The 20,220-nt window shown below is 41.3% G+C and overlaps 4 protein-coding genes across 4 annotated transcripts; 2 read left to right on the forward strand and 2 right to left on the reverse strand.

The window, feature by feature from the left end:
* The first annotated feature begins 303 nt into the window (after window positions 1-303).
* On the forward strand, window positions 304-1,733 carry bglapl (bone gamma-carboxyglutamate (gla) protein, like). Its single transcript, XM_030060694.1, has 4 exons — window positions 304-364; window positions 498-938; window positions 1,067-1,163; window positions 1,631-1,733. Exons 1-4 carry the CDS (start codon window positions 304-306, stop codon window positions 1,731-1,733), a joined length of 702 nt encoding a protein of 233 aa, XP_029916554.1.
* A 2,677-nt stretch (window positions 1,734-4,410) lies between these two features.
* LOC115363058 (sodium-dependent phosphate transport protein 2B-like) lies at window positions 4,411-10,324 on the reverse strand. Its single transcript, XM_030057134.1, has 10 exons — window positions 10,222-10,324; window positions 9,487-9,615; window positions 8,255-8,398; window positions 8,008-8,119; window positions 7,014-7,206; window positions 6,148-6,298; window positions 5,665-5,832; window positions 5,401-5,517; window positions 5,169-5,293; window positions 4,411-5,065 (listed from the first exon to the last, which is right to left on the reverse strand). The coding sequence occupies exons 1-10, from the start codon at window positions 10,322-10,324 to the stop codon at window positions 4,499-4,501; spliced, it is 1,809 nt and encodes a 602-aa protein (XP_029912994.1). The 3' UTR covers window positions 4,411-4,498.
* Window positions 10,325-14,156: 3,832 nt separating this feature from the next.
* Window positions 14,157-17,656, forward strand: LOC115358694 (OCIA domain-containing protein 1). The gene is made up of 8 exons (XM_030050672.1): window positions 14,157-14,443; window positions 14,613-14,697; window positions 15,469-15,522; window positions 15,669-15,716; window positions 15,809-15,938; window positions 16,098-16,273; window positions 17,125-17,304; window positions 17,423-17,656. Exons 1-8 carry the CDS (start codon window positions 14,393-14,395, stop codon window positions 17,458-17,460), a joined length of 762 nt encoding a protein of 253 aa, XP_029906532.1. The 5' UTR covers window positions 14,157-14,392; the 3' UTR covers window positions 17,461-17,656.
* A 173-nt stretch (window positions 17,657-17,829) lies between these two features.
* Window positions 17,830-19,970, reverse strand: rhbdd2 (rhomboid domain containing 2). The gene has a single exon (XM_030050660.1). It carries the CDS (start codon window positions 19,679-19,681, stop codon window positions 18,653-18,655), a length of 1,029 nt encoding a protein of 342 aa, XP_029906520.1. The 5' UTR covers window positions 19,682-19,970; the 3' UTR covers window positions 17,830-18,652.
* Window positions 19,971-20,220: the final 250 nt, after the last annotated feature.

The raw sequence follows: 20,220 nt of genomic DNA on the forward strand, positions 1-20,220 counted from the left end.
CCGTGTAAGTTTGTGCGTGGGCGGGCAAGACTTTTTGGATTCTGTGCCAGCGGTGCGTGGGTGTTTATGCGAATGTTCATGACAAGTGGAAGCGGAACTGTGACATTTGATTCCCCAACCAATCAGATGGTCATCTCATTTTGTGGGTCTGGGCTGGAGAGGGAGGTGGACTACAGTATATAATGACCCTGAATGGAGGGAAAGACACAGAGGGAGCCTTCGAAAGAAAGCAAAGGGAATCATCAATAGAAGAGAACCAAGTGCTCAACAAAGTCCACAGCGAGGCACAAACTCCAAAGCATCATGAAGACTCTGACTCTCCTCTCTATCTGTGCTGTTCTGTCAGTATGCTGGTCCATGGGAGGTAAGGACAAGTTTCTCATCATTACTGTATGTGAAGGGAATGATTCACCGAAATACGCCACCATAGTTAACATTATTCTCAATGTCGTGTGGAGTGATATAGGTTTGTGATGTGTCTGCTCTCTGACTTTCAGCTGTGGAACCAGAGGTTGTCGTGGACACTGGGGCTGATGTGGCTGCTGATGCTACAGCTGCTGCTGCTGACCCCGCCCCAGCAGCTGCCTCCGATTCATCCTCAGCCTCTGACTCTTCCTCCTCTTCAGAGTCTGATTCAGCTTCATCATCTGCATCCGACTCCGACTCAGGCTCCGACTCTTCAGCATCCGACTCCTCTTCTTCCTCTTCTTCCTCTTCTTCCTCTTCTTCCTCCGAGTCCTCTGAGTCCTCTGAGTCCTCTGAGTCCTCCGAGTCTTCAGAATCATCTGAATCATCCTCATCCTCTTCCTCATCCTCATCCTCTGAGTCCTCTGAGTCCTCTGAATCCTCTGAGTCCTCTGAGTCCGCCTCCTCTGAATCAGACTCTGCATCTTCCTCCTCTTCTTCCTCTTCCTCATCAGAGTCAGCCAGTACTGAAGGTACTTCATTGTTTGTTTTCTCACAGCATTATTGCATGATTTTAGGATAACTTAGAGTTTCGGAGAATAGGAGGAACAGTGTTGACTGTGTATAGGATCTGTGTGCTAACTGATGTTTATCCCCTCAGCTAATGCAGTGGTTGTGAAGAGAGACCTGGCTGCTGTTCTCTTGAGGAGAAGAAGGGCTGCCCCAGCAGGAGACCTCACTCCCCTTCAGCTGGAAAGGTACACTTCTTAACTTTCCTAACTATTTCTTCAAGGTAAAACACTGAGTGACACTTTTACTTTGGACCCACTGTTAATCAATCCATACTCAGTGCGCAACAGCTCATAATGTGTTACACACACCATCTGCAAATTTTTGACTTGTAATGAATTTAGCTGCTTGGCCTTTGCTGGAGTTTATATGCTAATTAGTTGTGCAGATGTTTGCTCAATATAAATTTCCTGCTGGAAAATTAGGAAATAATGCCAAGCAGTTGAGGAAGTTGAAATTACTACCTGAGGTCAAATAATTACCACAACAGTAGAATACTTAATGTGAACAGGAAAAATATGAGACTGTGACAATATAAAATCCCATTTTTACATTTTTTAAGACACATGGACATTATAGTTGAAACTATGCACGCTGTGTGTGAGTTATAAGAGGTTACAAGCTGTCTAACTCTTCCTCCTTTTCTCTCATGCAGCTTGAGAGAGGTGTGTGAGCTGAACATTGCCTGTGACGAGATGGCTGACACAGAGGGCATCGTTGCAGCATACACCGCATACTATGGACCCGTCCCCTTCTAAATGAAAGACTCTTGTTTTGTTCACATGTGAACTGTTTTCGCAAGATATCCTCTATTATATTGCTACAGTGAAGCTACATACTGAAGAAAGGCACAACCACTCCCCTGAGTCCAAACATGGAGCAGAAAAACAAACCGTGGGTTTGGCCCACGTCGTGATGTAGACGGAGATTTTGAGGCACATGTCTAACTTGCACCAAGTGCTGGTTTTGACTAGCAATGATGGTCCTGAATGAGAAGGCCATTTCTGTTCCAGGCTTTTGAATCATTCAACAGAGAGGCACATGGATACGAGAGCCTGTGAAAGATGCAGTAACCCACACAATTTTAAATTATTCTGCACATTTGTAGTACAATGAATGGTGCTAAAAGTTTATTGTATAATAATGTGTCAATATTTATATGCAGTAGTTTAGTCTAACTACTAGTAGTAGTGGTTGTAGTAAGTAGTGGACTTAGTAAGTAGAAGTAGCAATGGTAGTTTTAGTTGTAGTGGTAGCGGCAATAGCGGATAGTGGTAGTATTAGTAAAACGCACATCAATAATTTGTAATTGCTGTAAACACAAATTCGTTTTGGATTTGAAAATGACAAATTATGTTGTATTGTTTAAACTGTCATCATTACTGACTAATAAACAAAATGTTTTTTCTTATAGTAACCTGTGCTGTCATGAAGTTGTATTTATTAAACATTTACATTACACCCTTAATTTTCTCTGAGCCATATTCCACAAAGAATCAAAAACACAATTTCTAAGTAGAATATTCAGTTGTAAAAATGTGAGCTGCTTGAAATGGCATCATCATCATCATCATCATTATCATCATCATCAGTCTCCTCTCTTAAAAGTCCTTATAAATGTCTCTGAACAGTTGCTTTGACACCTGAATTCACCACACAGACTGCAGTTTTCCTCACATGGCTCTAATTCACTATGTGCCATAACAATGTTGCCACTAGATGGCAGTGTTTGTCAAACAGACAGATTTGCCTGAAGCAGAGATATTCCAGTTTTTTTCAGTTTCAGTTGGTAATTTACCTCGTTTCTTATTTACAACGACATCACAAGCATTAGTTTAGTTTAGTTTAGTTTAGTTCAAAACTAAAATAGGCACACATATACCCTTGTTTGTTTAATATGGTCATTTGTCAGTTAGGCATTTAATTGCTTGAATAGGGCTATTATGAGGTTATATCTAAAGCAATTTTGCATTTGTAACAGCCAGGAATTTGAATCCAGGAAATCCAGGTGTTTCACATAAACAATACAGGTGTAGTAAATTAGCTGAGAATCCAAAAACAGTTCAGCAAACTATATGTATGTATGTATGTATGTATCTATCTATCTATCTGCTGCTCCATGCACTGCTCTTTTGTCTGTGTCTGAATAACTGTGTGGATTTCCTTTCCCACTCCATTGCAGCTCATTCAGATGAGTGAGGGTCACCAGCCGACCGTGTGGACGGTGTCTCGTGGTTGTGCCATGAGCACTGGGACCGCTTTGTGCTCTTGATATTGACATATTGATAATCAGTCTCATGGTCTTTGCACATGGCTTGCTGCTGTGTCATGTGATTTTATATCGGCCAGCACATCAGTGGAAGTTTACTGGACACTGGCTGCAAATACAATGGAACTGTGGACAGACAACATTAACATTTGTGTTCAACTGAGTTAATTTAATGTTAATATGTCCAAAACGTCTCTCTCCAACATATAATGGAAACACAACATAATTCAACATTGCACATTTCTCAGTAAGATACAGTAAAATCATAGAATAAAAAAAAAAGTCAGATGCACATTCATCTGTAATTTCAAATTACATATTCTTTGAATACAATTATGCTTTTCAAATAAAATATTTTCCAAAGTTACACCTTAAAACGATGTGTTGAGGATAACAGTGTCTTTGAAAAACAACAATGCATTTTTTTTTCTATGATTGCAAAAGGCAGAACATGTTAGAAATGTTTGAGTCTGTGGATTGTGCAGATCTGATGTTTATAAATGAGTTACTGACTCTCTCCATTCATCATAACAGGAGCAGAGGTTCTTATTGCATTGACACCAGTGCTGCACAGCAAGGCAGTTGCATCTTAACCTTTTACCAGGTCACAGTATCAAACATACAACCTAACAGCACATACAGACCAAATGTGACCGTTTTGTGTCGCTTTGCTCTATCAGAGATCATTGCTTGCAGGGTTTTATTCTGCGTGTATTTTCAGCTTAAGCACTATGTTGACTGACCAATATAATTATTTTCTAGTTTGTATTTGATCATTTTATTCATTTAACTATGGCTAGAATCACGCAAGTATAGAAAATGGATGGATGGATGGATAGATGATGTATGGATGATTTAGGACATGCTAGTAAGCAAGCTCGCAATAGCTCTGGTTGTGATGGGGTGGGTAAACTAGCAAGCTCCCTTTGCTTGTTTATTTGAGGCTATTTTAAGTAACATTACACCAACAATCTGTCACTCATCAGCTTGTCACTCATCTATGCTACCATGAACTATTTAATCTGAAAAGACCTTTACAAGCTAACAGAAACTGGTAACATCATCCATTTAAAGATGAAGCAGGACTAAAAATAAAAATGTAATAACCTGGAGAAATTAAAGGGAAAATGAATGGCCCAAATGTTGGTTTGCATTGCCACCAATTCCATCATGCCATCTGCATGTGTTTGCTAACGTGTTTACACAAACTGTTTGCCTCATGAAACTGCAACTGGTGTGCAACCTCTGTAAATCTCAAAGCTGGGTTGATTTCAAAATGCTGGACTCCATCTTTTTCTCACTGTACACCTCTCTCTCTGCACTCATTGCAGGGTTATCATACATCTCCACCATGAGGTCTTTCTTCGTTCCCATAGGTTCTTTGTCTTTATGGTCTTGTTCATCAGCAGCAACCAGGCAGCATTTACAGCAGCAACAGGATTTAGCAGTAATCAGAGCAACCACGCTGTCCCATGGTGCCAGAGAGTGGGCCCAAAGAGGGAGGAAGTCCCATGAGCGAAGAATCGTAGGCAGACATCTGGGTTGCTGCCTCTGCAATATGTTGATTGCCACAATGATGAACAACATGATGAGCAAAGGAATGCCCACACTGAGCAGTACCTGCCAGCCAGCCAGTGACAGGCTGAAGATGATGAAAGGGAAGATGAAGAAGCAGCAGATGATGTAGACAGCAGCAAACCAGCGGTATGAGGCAGTGATGTTGCCCAGACTTTTAGCCAGTCGGATGGGGATGCGGGTGAAAGGGACTGGATACCACAGAATGATGCCTGAGATGTTGAACAGGAAGTGCACCAGTGCAATCTGCAATGACAGGTAGTGCAGGACATTTAGGCATAGAATTGTCACTGCATGTGCATGTGAGTGTGTGTGTGTGGGTGTGTGTACATTTGTGTGAATAGCTGACCTGTAGAGCGTTAGCCAGTGTGTCTCCAGGACTTGCCATAGCTGCCACCAAGGCAGTGGTGGTTGTGCCAATATTTGCGCCAAGTGACAATGGATATGCTCTCTCTATGCTGATCACACCAATGCCTACACAAAGAAAGGGAGAGCTTAGTAAAACATAATATGAATGGATGGAAGGATGAAATAGATGGATAAATGGATGGATGGATGGACAGATGGATGAATGGTCTCACCAACAAGTGGAGTGATAGCAGAGGTGAACACTGAACTGCTTTGGACAATGAAGGTCATTCCAGCTCCAACTACAATGGCAATGTAACCAGTCACCCAACCAAATGGAAAAGGGAAGTCTGCACACACACACACACACACACACACACACACACATGCACACAAGTGTGCATCAACAAAATACATTAATTTACAATCCATTTCATGCACACACGTCCGATTTATTGCACTTCACAATGTAAATTCCTGACCTCAGTGCTGCTCACCAGTATTAAGGATCTTCTTGATGACCACAGCCACCTGTCCCCTCAGCATGGAGTTGAGCAGCTTGACGATGAGGACCAGACAGGAGCAGAGCACCAAAAGAGAGACAGCCAGCAGGATCAGACCCACTGCTAGGTCAGGCAGAGTTACATCCACAAAGAGGTGCTCACCTGTTTAGTTGAAGTAGTAAGCTGCTCAGTCTGATCAGTTTATTTTTGTCATCTAATATGAAATTAGCTGTGTAGAGTATGACCTAAAAATCATTAATTTGTGTATACAATGAGGCAAAACAAGTCAGTGTGTGTTGGGCATACATTTTTGGATGTAGTAGGTCACAGAGACGTTCTTTGTTGTGAAAATGCGGCCCCCATTCACCGAGCACACAGACGGAGAGGTGCAGTTCCCTGAACCAGGACCTGTCACGTTCATCAAGCTCTGAAACATAGTGGCAGTCTGTAAAGAAAGACCTCACTCCTTCATTCTTCATGTTTTTGTATTTAGTTCAAGATTTTGTATGTAGCTGACCAGTTTTGGTCTTACTGTGTTAGTGAAGGTTTGGCACCATTTCTTGATGAGACTCTTATTCCTGGCTTCGACATCTCCAGTGGCAATCCCACTAATGACAGATTCATCCAGCTGAATGTGTGAGACAGACAGGGAGAAACATACAAAAATAGACCGACAGATAGATGATATGATTAAGATTAAAAAAAAGTTCCTCAACATTGTTATCCAGCTCAGCTTTTTTTTTTTTTTTTTTTTTTTTTTTTTTCTGCCTACCGGGAGATCTGACTGTTGTTGCATGCTGATTCCTTAGTATCTGTGGGCTTGTGATATTGGTCACATACTATCTGCTGAACCTGAGAAAATTACTCTTGACCACAGCATGCCCTATAACCTGAAGCACTAGGGGTAATGAAACCAGTAACTGAATCATTGTTGACCCAAAGCAACATTGCCACTACTACTAGCCTCTGTGATATATCAATCTGGCCCTAAGAAACCTTGGAAAGAAATTTGGCATTTTACAAAAGAATTGGTGGAGCTACAAATAATGTTGAGCTTTTTTTCCCTTGCCTTTTCTTAACTTAGATCTCTCTCATACCCATTGATCGACACTCTGGGTGTAGTTTTGCTTTTTGTGTTAGGGGCATACTTAAATATGCCTCTTGCAGGAATAGAAAATTCATTTTTCTTTCCTTCCTATTCACTTTACACACTTGTAGGTGGCTGCGTGGGCGAAGGGAAATAAAGAAATTAAGTGTTAATGAGATTTTAATGCCTTATTAATTCACTCAGCATGAGTGACTGGATTAACAGTAGCACCAACATTATGAAAACAATAGCGCACCTGTATTATGGACTCAGTGAGGAGATCAGTGATGACATTTAGCAGGTCTGGGGCTTCTCCACTCTTGATGCTGAAGGAGTCGATGATGAGCTTGGTGACCAAGTACAAGTAACCTGTAGCTACCTCTAGTGGCAGCAGCACCAGCACAGATAGCCAGTTGAAGAAGTCGTGCACTGTGGCCCCTGCAAAAGCCCTAAAAGAGCATAGATGAGTGCAATTTAGTATGAATGATGTTTATAGGAGGAAAGTAACTGCATATAATGTGTTCTTTTACTTCAGTGCCAGACTAATGCTCAGTTCTGATGCATCTGTATGTTATTGGAGTATGTTACCACTGTATAATTCTGTTAGGACATTTTCTGCTTGTATTTGAGATAAACTGCACTGCACTGCCACATCTGTGAGAGAAAGTAGCATTGTTCAGGGTCAGAGATATACTGTTGTACTGTTACAGGAACAGTATTTATTCTCTTCTTCTGCACGACATGTACCTTATTGTCACAAGCAGCAGAACACAGTGTTATTATGTTTTTGTTTTATTTTTTTTCCCTGAGCTCCCTGATTGGAAGGGAGAGGGAATGCGAGAAAGTTGAAGTGCCAGCAGTATCTAGGAGACTATCATCTTGCCTTAAAAATAGCAACATCCAACCATCCATTTTCCATACCCACTCATTCCTATGCATGCATTGGGTGGATGGCAGGGAAAAATCTTGGACAGGTTGCCAGTCAATCACATGGCTAACACACAGACACACATCCACACCTCAATTTAGAGCAATTTAGACTTCAGATGACTTCACCGGCATTGTCTTTGGACTGTGGGAGAGAGTCCAGAGCACCCAGAGGAAACTCACGCAACCCAAAAGAGAGCATGCAAACTCCACCAAAAAAAGGGAAGAAATTCAAAGCCAGGGCCTTCTTGTTGTAAGGCAACAGTCCTAACCTCTGAGACACTGTACCACCTGTACAGAAATAGTACAAAAAAAAAAGTTACCTGCGAAAGGTACGGCGGTCCCCGGCTTGTGTCATGGCTACTAGTGTGTTGGTGACAGAGGTTCCAATGTTGGTGCCCATGATGATGGGAACAGCCAGCTGCACCGTGAGCACTGCCAAAGCACACAGGTCCCCTCCATCATCAATCCTCCTTCGCCTGCTCTCCACCAACACCATTATTACAATAATGCATGCATGCATACATTGGTGTGCATGCGTTTGTATACAGCATGTAGCGTTTCACTCACATCCAGAGGACACCATGCTGACAACTATGGAGGAGGACGTGGAGGAGCTCTGGACCAAAAGGGTGACAAGAACTCCAATAACCAGACCAGCCAGAGGGTTGGACAGCACAGAGTTCTCTTGAAAGATGTCGCCGGCTGCTTTACCTGGACATGCGGGGACAAAATAGTGATGGGTCGGTCGTGAACGAACCGGCTCTAAGAGCCGGCTCTTTGAAGTGAACGACGGGAGCCGGCTCCTGATTGAGAGCCGTTTTTTTTTTTTTTTTTTTTTTTTTTTCTCGATGTGGCTCCCGGGTACCGTCTGTCTGCGCTGAGCGCTTCACACCGGAGCGGCACACACACACACACACACACATGAACAGGAGAACAGGAGGGAGGGAGACGAGAGAGAAAGAGAGCAAGGGGCCACAATGAGAGACAACACGAACGCGCTGGAAAGGTGTAGCTAAGAAAATGACAGCAGGAAAAGGAGTAAAATATGGACCCATTTTAATTTTATTGACAATAGAAAGAAAAATCTCTTATCGAGCCAGCTCCCCAAACTGTCCAGAACTGTCCACCATCAGTGCAATGGGGAAAAAAAAAAAACACAAGAAAATGAACTTGATATTAATGAAGGTGCCAGTGTGTCGACTGCAACTGTTGTTGCTGCTGCTGCTGCAGTGTGTACAGCAACTCAATTCAACTGTAAATAGTTAACGTTTGTTTTTGTATTTTATAATATATTTTTTGTAGCACTAGAGTGAATAAATAAAGGCATATTTATATAATAAACATTTATAAATAAAAAAAACATAATGCATGTTTTTTGACATTAGTAATTCATTTTACACATAATTTTACATTATTGTTGGTAATAAATTAATTTAAGCAACAAAAAAATCTGAAGAGCCGCTTGGGAGCCGAAAGAGCCGACTCTTTTTAGTGAGCCGAGCCAAAAGAGCCGGTTCTCTAAAAAGAGCCGGAATTTCCATCACTAGGACAAAACACTGCCCACATTAACAAGATCACTTGATATTTTTGCTTTAATACACAGCATGCTGTGAAGAGAGTCTGCATATATGTGCATTTTTATTCAAGAGAGCTTTGACAAAATATACATCACATGTTCCCCTATGTGTTTTAAAGTGCACCGGCTGCTATAACAGTGTGATTTTACTGGCTTTCATGGGTTTTTCATGTCACTGCTGCACCACATGTGTGTGTTCAGACAAGGTGTTAGCAGTGTTTACCTCCAACAAGCTGGAAGGCCGAGCTGAGAATGTCAAGGGAGCAGATGAACGTGTAGAGGAAACCCAGCAGCAGGATCACCTTCCCCACTGCCACCAACACTCTCAGTACTTTCCCTGTGGTGTCGAGAACTGAGAGAGAGAGAGAGAGAGAGAGAGAGAGAGAAGGGGGGGGGGGGGGGGGGGGGGAGTGAGAGAGAGAGAGAGAGAGAGAGAACAGTACAGCACAGTAAGTTCCAATGATAGTATAACATTTTAGATGCCATGTTTCCTTCACCATCATGTAATTTGGTCGTGTATATCTGTCAGTGTGTGTTATCTTGATATTTTGATACTCTCTGTGTTGTATCATAGTTTTCTCGGCACTGTCTCTGCTGGCCGTCTGCCTCCAGTCTGAATAAAAGCCTAATTATTATTTATGACTGCCTAATCTATGTCTGCTTTCAAAATAATCAGATCAATACCACTGATGCAATTAATTGCCTTTCAAATGAGGCAATAACGTCTTGGAAGGTCTGCCAAATAAGAACAAGCTCTGACACTGGGTCAATAATGGCAAGGTCACAAGGGCCTGTGTGAAAATGTATGTTATACTTTGTGATACTTAAATCTATATTAAATTCATCCTTGGCATGGAAATGTAATTTTTGCTCTTTGCATATATAAATCTTCATGTGTTTTCCTTCACAAATAAAGCAGTCAGACCATGCTTTATGTTACACAGAGACAGTTTCTCACCTGACCATGGCACCCCAGTGTCCTTCATATCTGGTAAATCCCACGGGTCAGCAGCATCACACTCCCCTTCAATCAGAGCCACAGTGGAATGTGCTGCCGCCATAGAAACAGGTTTCTCTTTGATCCCTAAGAAAAAAAAAGAAAACAAAAGTGAAAATAGATTTTATGTCATGTGTTCTACATCTAAATATACATAAATGACTACCCTCCTACATAAAAGTGTGTGAGCAGCCTGCGTGTGTACCCACTCATACCCACACATGCCTGCACACACACTAAAGTCCTGAATACTTCCTTGCTACAGCTCATATAATGTAAAAGGTACCATTGCATTTGCTTTCATGTCTCTCGTTATGGTCTTCATCAAGTTTGGGTTTAGGAGCCATTGTCTGATGGGGAAAAAAACAACAACAGGTGCATCAGTGCAATAAATTTAAAATGCTGGCCTCGCAAGTTTCTCACTTCGTTTCACTCCTCAAAAGATAAATGATTTAAAAAGCCTTTGTTAGCCATAGACATGAAAAAAAAAATCATTACTTTTGCAGCCAAAAGCAGTGTGAGGTCCAGAAGTATTACACACACACACACACCTACACACACACATACTGAGGTATTGATCTCGCTCTGTAGCCACATGGCTCAGCAGTGGTAAAATTCTCTGTTCACAACAGTGTGATACAAGGAAAAGCTACCAGCTGTCTCTATATGAAGCTACAGTTTTTATACAGCTTACTGCACACTATTTCAGTAAGTTAATAACGTTTTCACAAACTTCTCGCACATTGCCATGAAATGATGAAGTGTGATTAATTACAAATGAATGTATGTTTTGGCTTAATTGTGAGACTCATCAAAGTGATTTACCTTATCTAACCCAGTCTTTACGGTACATCTAAATTACGATTCCACTGAACTTGTGATCAGTCTTTCATTTTCTGAGCTTGAATGTTCCTGAGGCAGTTGTTTTGAATTGCAGTAATATTAATAAATGGTCTCGAGCAGTCTTCCATAGAGTTCAGGGACAAAAACAATGTGGGTGTTATAATATTTACTGTGAAAAATTCCATTCGCTCACATTTTTCATTTTTTTTCAAAAGGAAAGAAATATGTACATTTACAATGTAAGAATTTCTAAATCAAATACCATAAGTTGCTCTTTTACATTTCCACAATACATCATAATACTGACAGCACAGTTGACAACATTCATTGCCATCATATCGCTGTAGAGGGACAAAAACATCAAACTAAATTGGTCTTCAGGTGACACCAGTGATACTTACCATGTCTATCCTCACCTGTGGCAGGTGTAATACATCCATGGTCCGTGTGTGTTGTGTTCACAGGTAACTCCACACTTCAGTTTCCGGTCTAGAGATGCTGAAGGATGATGGGCCTGCGGAGAGCGGCCAAGGAACACGCAGCCTGTCCTGTCCTCAGGGTGTGTCGCAATCAAATTCAAATTTCCACCTGATATGTCTTTAATTGGTGGCCTCCACTGTAGGCTACTATACTATACTACTATACTGTCTTGCAATAAAAAATATGCTGCAAGCCTTCACCTGAGTTGTTGAAAACTGTTGAAAACTGTATAAAGTGTAGCGCAGGTTTTGCTGCCCAGATTGAGGTGGTACTACACCAAAGCAGCCTGTCCTTCACAGATCTGCTGATAACCTGATTTCACTAATGTGCCAGAAGATGTACATGTACAGCCCTCAGACTTGATGATGCCTTCGATAGCCTCGTCGGTGGTGTCTCCATGGTGGGACGCTGTCATTTATAGTGGAGAGCAGGGGCAGGGAGGACTCCTCCTCTGGCAACTGTTTACACCACACTGACACATGGACAGACAGACCACAGCGGGAGGGGGTGACAGGATGTACAGTGTGTGTGTGTCAGTGACCAGCTTGAGTTGGCATGTGATGGGTAATGTCATTGAGTTTGTGTGTATGCGTGTGTGTGTGCGGGTATGTCCTATTTCTCGAATGGAAAGTGATCATGTGTAGAAATCAATTGATGCCCTAATATACAGCCACCCCTTCCTCAATAATAGATATCGTATATCTCTGACCAAAGGGTTGGCCGGTAAGACAGCAGATGATGGCTGAGAAAACTTAGGACAGCAAAGCCAGCCTGCAGGGCCAAAGATGAGGATGCCGTGGAGCAACCCCACAGTTTCTCGCTCTTCCTCTTCCTCTCCCTCCTCCTCTCTCTCTCATTCAAGCTAAGTTAACACCGACAAACACCTCCCTCTTGCTCTGACACAAACTAGATGACCTGACCTGCTCTCCTGCTCGTCCACGAGTCACATGGTTGCTAAAAACTGAACAGATGATAAATGGAGCAACAAAGGAAACAGTACACTTCTATTTTCAGACCATCAATTAATGTAAGTCTATTGATTGTGATTTGGCTCTTCCGCTCACCCCCACCCCCACCTCTCTCTCTCTCTCTCTCTCTCTCTCTCTCTCTCTCTCTCTCTCTCTCAATCACATACACACACATTGTGTCAAATCCTCAGATTTTACATCACTAAAATTTTCAAGAATTTGAATTTCACCGTCGTCAAACATTTATTTGCCATAGCAGGGTCTGGAGTCAAACAGGTTATGTTTTTAAGAGTTATGACTTTAAAAGGCAGCCCTTGTCCTCATGTGGCTGGACCGAGAGCCGGTGCAATAGCATCACCTACTCCCCATACAGTGCTATTACAACATGGTGCCACTTCATTCTACACTTTGAGATGGGGATATGTGAAATGTGGGAGATTCAGAATACCTAGATTGTCATTCTGAATCTACAACTCAAGGCATTAGAGTGGGACAGTTTTATTTGTAAAGGCTTTGATGCTTTCGTGTCAATGGATGACCCCCTGCTGGCTGATAATCTCGTCATGTGACAGTTGAGCAAAATGTTTGACAGTCACCAGGTCACATCATACAGGCAGAGGAAGCATGTTTGATGACAAAAGAAAAAGGCAAATGATTTTTTTCAGAAGTCAGGTGCTTGCGCTGCTGCGTAAGCTCAACTCATAATATTATTACTCCATATTCTCATGTCGTATGATGTGATTTGACAGATTTGCCTTTCTCATCTGGTCCTCAGCTAATTCCTGCAACAGTTTATTATGGGAGTAAAGGTGTAAATGAATAACTGACATAAAGATATATTCCATGATTGCTTAGTTGAGGTCCTTCTAACTGGTAACACATTACTAGTGATAAGACCAATGAGGCATGATTTTAGACATAATGAAAGACTGTAAATCACCTAAAGTGCATGTAAATTCATTGTTCAATCTAAAAAATAAAAAAAATAGGTTCACCAACTGTGGCTTCGTAGCCTCATATCTGCTCTTGAAAAATGCAATTTAAAATTGTGTGATAAGGAGCAGCACAAGGAGCAAAAATCAAAATGTATCTTCGTAAATCGATAATCACAAAAATAAATAAATAAAATAAAAAATAATAAAATAAATAAATCATCTCTGTTTGAAGTTAAATATAAGCGTGAGGTCGACTATACGTTTAATCGTGGGATTAAGGCAAAGACCGGGTTAATAAACAACAAACTAATAGTGAAACTAATAAAAACTAGACGAAAATTAAACATTTTTAAACAATAAAAACTAAAGGGAAACCCACTCTGGAAAGTAAATGAAACTAAACTGAATTGAGAACCAAAATAAAATAATTGAAATAAATTAACTGAAATAAAAATAAAACAAAACAAAATACAAAACTATAATAACTGATCAGAAACACAATAACCCATATATTGAACTGTCTCATTCCGTAAGAGCCTTGAAATTCATCTCCGGGGCAGACCCCAAATTTCAAAATAAAATACCCGGTTTGATTGTGCAGCATATATTGCTTACTTCTTCAATACGCAAGCGTTCGTGTACTGTTGTCCACTGTCTGAAAACCAAACCACGTGCCGTAGACAATACTTATAATAATAATATTTTAAATAAACAACTTTAAATGTCTTGTTTGTCAAGCCAAGTAACCAAAGCGCTTCTTCTCGTTCGTCTTCTACTTCCGGGCCGCGTCAACGCGCTGGCAATGACATTGTCCCAAACATTGATGAAGTCAGCGTGGTAAACGATTTAAACCTGGTCGTTTCTCATGACTCTGAGGCTGAAATCAGCGCCGACATAGCCGTCAACATGTCTCCGGTGTCCAGCGGGTTTCCGGAGGAGCGGCACCGCGGGGCGCAGGTAAACAGCCGGCTAAACACACAGCTAACTGTTAGCTAACAAACAACACGGGGATCAGCCACTCATGTCGTAACTGGGGCCATCAACACACCTACCTGACGCTTTGTCTTAGCATATTTCTCAAACTAGTCTTATCTCTCTAATATTTCGTGTGTGTGTGTTTACACAGGGCCCAATGGGCATGGACTATATCCCCACAGAGGAGGAGAAGAGGGTCTTCAAGGAGTGCAACCAGGAGAGCTTCTGGTACAGGTGTAAGTCTCCCTCAGCCATGCACATATTATACCAATTTATAACTCACAGCAAGCCTTCACATAGTGTTTACTAATGACCTTTGAAGCCCTTATTACATGCAAGTAATATAGTTTAGGCATGTAGTATACATTTTCTATATGCAATTTGTGTATTAGTTGCAAAAAAAAAAAAAAAAAAAAAAAAAAAAAAAAAAAAAGCTCCCCATCAGTACACCTATTTTAACACAAACACACACACATGTTTCTGGAATTGTCCACCATCAATTTATGAGATCTATTGTGATACAAAAGTCCCAGAGAGAATTATAATGGTTCATGTGAATGAGCCTCTCTTACACATTTGTATCACAATGTACATGATGGCTAGAAACAGGCAGTCTGCAACAGATTTTGAATGATCTTGAATCTTGACTCATGCTCGCCCTACATTCGCCCTACTGTGATTATTGGTTGCTCATGCCTGCTTGGCTGGTCCTTTATTTTAGATTCGACGGTACAATTATTGAGATGAAATTTAAACTCTAGGAAATGCAGATTAACAGCTCGAGGTATGATGAGAAGTGATATACACACTATAGATCAGATATATCTACGCTATAGACAGTAGTATAAAGATGAATACATTATTTCTATGATAATGCCAACAACCAGGTGAGCTCAGGCATACAGGTCAAACCAATTTCTATCTCAAAGCAAAACCTAACATGTAGATTTCTTGTCTTATGAGTCCCAGTTTCTTCATGTCTAAGTCATCATTTCCCTCCTTTGCAGCTGTGCCCTTCTCTGTGGTCAGCATGGCTCTCACCCAGGCCCTGATTGCTAAAGGTAAGACTGTAGAAAAATTAGGCCTTACTGAAATGCAGTGCTTGAATCCCTAACTGAAAAAGCAAGTCATCTTTATGAAGTGTTAGGTAAGGTATAAAAAGTAATCAAACATAATTCAGAGTCAAACTTGTATCCCATATGTATAGGAACGCTGACTGCATCTCCAAGGTTTGGATCTCTACCCAAAGTGGCATGTAAGTTGATTGGTTGTGTATCTTTACAGTACAGATTAATTTATGTCTCATGGGTTTTCTCTAAGCGGTGTGTGCATGTGTTTGCGTTTCAGTCGCTGGCTTCTGTGGCTACCTGGCTGGGAAGATGTCGTACATGAAGACGTGCCAGGAGAAGTTCAAGCGGCTGGAGAACTCGCCGCTGGGAGAGGCCCTCAGACAGAGGACAGGACTGCCTCCTCCAAAGTCAGTAGCACACACACTCTCTGATTTTCTTTCTTTTCAAAATCAGTAGTGATGCCGCATGTTTTGATATGCATTCTCATTGGCCTTCACATCGCTCTCTCACTCTTTCCCACTATTGCATCCACCAGTTCTTTACTACTTGTTTTGCTCTCCCTCCAGTCTCCAAGGCCAACAGTCATCAGAGCTGAGTGACCCAGACACCATGTCGTTCGACCCCATGTTCCAGCCAGCAGAGTCCCAAAGCCAGGTGCCCGCTCAAACCAGAGACTATGATTATGGTTACAGACAAGAGCCGTCCCTGCCGACAAGCCGAGCAGATGACTTCAACCCCCAAGGTACCCACTAGGGCTTTTCTGTTGGCTTTTTTCAGCCTCAGGTGTTCATCTGTTTCAGCTGCAATACACTGAGATTCTTTTATGCTCAATGAATTGAGATTGTTTTATGACACACTATTATTTACAGGAGTTGAGTAACAGAGATGGAGATTCATGTGTGTTATTTGGCATGCACTGTTAAAGTGATAAGTGAAAATCAGATTAGAGTATAAGAGATTCTCATGTGGGCATAAAATTGGTTTTAGTTTGCTTCCTCATTACAAACTGTGGCAACGTTTATAACTCTGTTCACTATTTACTATTGATGTTTAATGTTAATTTTACATATATGCAATATATTTTAGGCATGTGGTATTCATGTTATATATGTTATTTGCATGTTATGTGCAAAAACTGCCCTGGTTGAAGCAGATTACTCAAACAAGTATAGCATCACATCAGTACACCTATTTTAACACATGTATGTAAATGCATTCAGCTTTTCCCTGATTTATGATATTAGTCAATTATAAGCAGGGAAATTTACTTCTTGTAATGTGTAATTTGGAAGACAGAATCAAATATTAGCTACACTTGCCTTTGCTTAGATGCCATGCAGAAAGGTGTTGTCAACTTTTGTTATGAAATTAGAAAATAAGAGGTGCTTACTATAGTTTCTAGACAGGATGAATTTTGGCAATTGACCATTCACCGAGCTTTGCAGGAATATGTACTCCCTACTACTCATTTATTTCTTTGGTGCAAGTTAATAACCTTGTTTCAGTGTAGATGGGTGACATATGCATCCTTTCCCTTCTCCATCAGCTTCCCTAGATAACCTTTTTCTTTCATCTTGTGCCCATCACCTTCAGCCCAGTCATATGTGGAGGAGGAGGAGCCCAGGAAGAAGTCCATCCTCTATGAGGACCTGAGGCTCAAGAACAGAGAAAACTACGAGGTCACACTCACCCAGAAGGCTGAGACGCTGCTCAAAACTCCTCCTGAAAGGGAGCCAGAAAGGGGGCCAGAAAGATCTGCACCTAGGAAAGAAGGTAAGCTACTGCTGTAGAAAACTATGCTTGGATTCTGTCACCCCCACACACCCACACCCTTTAGAAACTTTCCTGGCAAGTAGTTAGTGTTTCTCCTTTGCTCTCTGTCTTGTTACAGTCAAGAAGAACATCTATGGAGACACCTGGGAGGAATGAGCTTTTATTCGAGCTGTAGATGCACTGGCCGCTCTGGGGATGCTGACACTGCCGGACAGACCGCTCAGTGGCCGTTTGTTTCCAGGGTGACTTAGCCTCAAGTAACATGAAATTATATGTGGTTCTGATGAATATCTATCTGCAAATGAGTTGATTAAACCAAATTGCTTCAAGAATAAAGCTGGCTCTCTCTGTGTATTAGGGTTGATTTTGATATAGTATAAGTTTTGAATTTATATTAGTGCCGTACTTATATTGGATACTGCGAAAGTTTAAATTATGGGTGAAAATGGGTCAAAATATGGGTCCTCATTATTGCACTTCTGTAACTTCCCCAAACATGATGTAAATACAAATTAATAACAGGGATATGATGAGAAAGTGTAGAAGCAACAGTGTCACATAAGAACATGTTAAATTTAAGAGGTACATGGTTTAAAATACGAGTTTAAATTGTGAATGTATTATTGTTTGCAAAATTAACTAATAAGACTTAGTAAAAACAATTTTGGGGGGTCTGCACTAAATTACATCTTATTTTGTTATCTTTATCTAGAGAATTGTGGCAATTTGTCACATCGAAGCTGTAAAGTAAAATTTAATAGAAATTGAAACTGTCCATATTTCTTCAATCACACTTTTTAAGTAATTCATTTTTTTTCTGGTAAAATTTGTCATTTTATACATGTACGTTTATTTATAAAAAATAGAAAGCACAAATGACAAAAACAACATATTGAAAAACACATAAAAACAAACAAAATCACTTGACTAGTCAACACTCATTCAGTCCTGGCAATATCACTGAATAAAAAAGGCTGGGAACATAATTTAAAAAAATAACCCTCCAAAAAATAAATAAATAAAAAATAAACTGCCTAAAAATAAGCTTGACAATGTGCACAAGCATTTCAGACATGAAGATCCTGTGGGTGACCATGAGCTAATCGTCAAACACAAATGTAAGAGGTGATAAAATTTATGCAAAAACAAGTAATTTAATAAATTCCAGAGACTAGTAATCAAGCATCATGGAAATTTTCAGCCTCATTTTACAAAAGCAGGAACTAGTTATTGACTAGTTACTGGTTTTCTCATGAAAATAAGACACTGAATGCATAGTAACCTTTTGACCACACAGTATAATTAATTCCAACTCCAGTGCAAAGCAAACAAAAGACGACAACTAAAGCTAAGCATGACTATGACTGTGTCCGTGGCTGTGGCTGTGACCGTGGCCGTGGCTGTGACCGTGGCCATGGCTGTGGCCGTGCCCGTGGCCGTGGTTGCAGCTATGCTCAGAGCCATGTTCTGGACCGTGTCCATGACCTGGCCAAAAGCTGTGTGCTGAGCCATGTCCATGAGTCTGTGGAGGTGGGATGGGATCGGACGGGGCATGAGTGGAGTTGGGCCAGCCTTCATATGTCGTGGATGCAGTCTCAGTAATACTGACACTGTCCAATGGAGCATAGGCTTGGACTGGGTAGGACCCAGGAGTTGGACTGATCTCTGGAAGAAGCGTCTTCCTCCGTTCTTCTGTGGAGGCAGGGATGTACAGAGCACCGCTGATGCTCCTCAACAACCTGAAAGGCATCATCTTCTCCACAACAGAAGCCCTGGCCTCTGACACGTCCAGGCAGGAGAACCATCCCTTCCCATACATCCATCCTACCAGTATGGCAATGACATTACACAGGAGCACACTGTTGGGGACAAGCATGGTTGTGATTATGAGAAACAGCCACGGGAGAGCCATGGTGGGGACACTGACTCCAAAGAAGAAGCCTTTGGCCATTCTTGTGTGCACAGTGGTCACAGCCACAAAAGCGAGGGATATGGGGACCAAGCCCTCGACGTGGCTTGGTGAGATGTCCTCCTGCAGGAGATCCAGAAAGGCATACCACACGCCTGTGGTGGTCGACAGCAGCAGGAACAAGAACAGGAAGCGGATGGTGCCAACACCTTTCTCAAAACTGCTGCAGAGGAGCATGAAAGCTGTGATGCTCAGAAGTAGCTGGATGAAACTCCTGTGGTGGAAGGGGTATGTGAAGAGCCTGTGCACATGTCCACTTTCAAAAACACTGGCACTCACACTGAAGACGACCTCTGATAAACTGAAATATGTTTCCACGACAAACAAAGTACTTGATAACAGGACTACTGCCAAAATCCCACTTGTAAGGTCAGGAGCCATGTCTTTGAAAAAAGTTTGTGAAATCATATTGAGGGTTATCAAAGTACGTGTTAGGCTATCAAACACTACGGATTTCCGCGTTCATGAAGCTAACTGCCCACAAAAGTTACTTTCCTGTTACCAAGCAGCCAGCTGTGGATCAGATGTCCCCGCAAATCATGAAGTCCTTTAGGACGGAAGTAAAAGTGTGTGAGTACGATCCGCATAAAGCCCACTTGGCTTAAAATAAGGTTCAAATATCCTATGAAATACTTCAAGTGTTGGTTAAACAGTTGTAGTTCAATCGTTGCTCACAGCATCACTCAGGATAGCCATTAAAAATGACTTCTAGTCCGAAATTTCAAAGTAAGACATTTCTGATTAGCAGCAACGCTTTTTTTTTTTTTTTTTTTTTAAATTACACAGTACCGAGATAAAAATTAATAATATATTAGACATCAAATTCACACTAGCTATCCCGAAGCAGCGCGTGTGGCTTCAAAAATATTTTTAACTCAAAGCTGTGGTATAGGTTTTCACAACTTTATTTTCTTATCTTTTTATTCTGAAGGAAAAGTTCACTAAAC

Source organism: Myripristis murdjan, chromosome 1, assembly GCF_902150065.1.
Source record: "Myripristis murdjan chromosome 1, fMyrMur1.1, whole genome shotgun sequence".
NCBI lineage: Eukaryota > Metazoa > Chordata > Actinopteri > Holocentriformes > Holocentridae > Myripristis > Myripristis murdjan.

What these genes read in the sequence shown, in the direction of transcription:
- bglapl (XM_030060694.1), top strand. Translation starts at nt 304, where the DNA reads ATGAAGACTCTGACTCTCCTCTCTATCTGTGCTGTTCTGTCAGTATGC. An exon ending in AGTATGCTGGTCCATGGGAG is followed by an intron (nt 365 to 497) that starts GTAAGGACAAGT and finishes TCTGACTTTCAG; the next exon opens with CTGTGGAACCAGAGGTTGTC. An exon ending in AGAGTCAGCCAGTACTGAAG is followed by an intron (nt 939 to 1,066) that starts GTACTTCATTGT and finishes TTATCCCCTCAG; the next exon opens with CTAATGCAGTGGTTGTGAAG.
- LOC115358694 (XM_030050672.1), top strand. Translation starts at nt 14,393, where the DNA reads ATGTCTCCGGTGTCCAGCGGGTTTCCGGAGGAGCGGCACCGCGGGGCG. An exon ending in ACAGGACTGCCTCCTCCAAA is followed by an intron (nt 15,939 to 16,097) that starts GTCAGTAGCACA and finishes CTCTCCCTCCAG; the next exon opens with TCTCCAAGGCCAACAGTCAT. An exon ending in ATCTGCACCTAGGAAAGAAG is followed by an intron (nt 17,305 to 17,422) that starts GTAAGCTACTGC and finishes GTCTTGTTACAG; the next exon opens with TCAAGAAGAACATCTATGGA.
- LOC115363058 (XM_030057134.1), bottom strand. Translation starts at nt 10,324, where the DNA reads ATGGCGGCAGCACATTCCACTGTGGCTCTGATTGAAGGGGAGTGTGAT. An exon ending in TGCTATCACTCCACTTGTTG is followed by an intron (nt 5,294 to 5,400) that starts GTGAGACCATTC and finishes TTCTTTGTGTAG; the next exon opens with GCATTGGTGTGATCAGCATA. An exon ending in CACTGGCTAACGCTCTACAG is followed by an intron (nt 5,066 to 5,168) that starts GTCAGCTATTCA and finishes CTGTCATTGCAG; the next exon opens with ATTGCACTGGTGCACTTCCT.
- rhbdd2 (XM_030050660.1), bottom strand. Translation starts at nt 19,681, where the DNA reads ATGATTTCACAAACTTTTTTCAAAGACATGGCTCCTGACCTTACAAGT.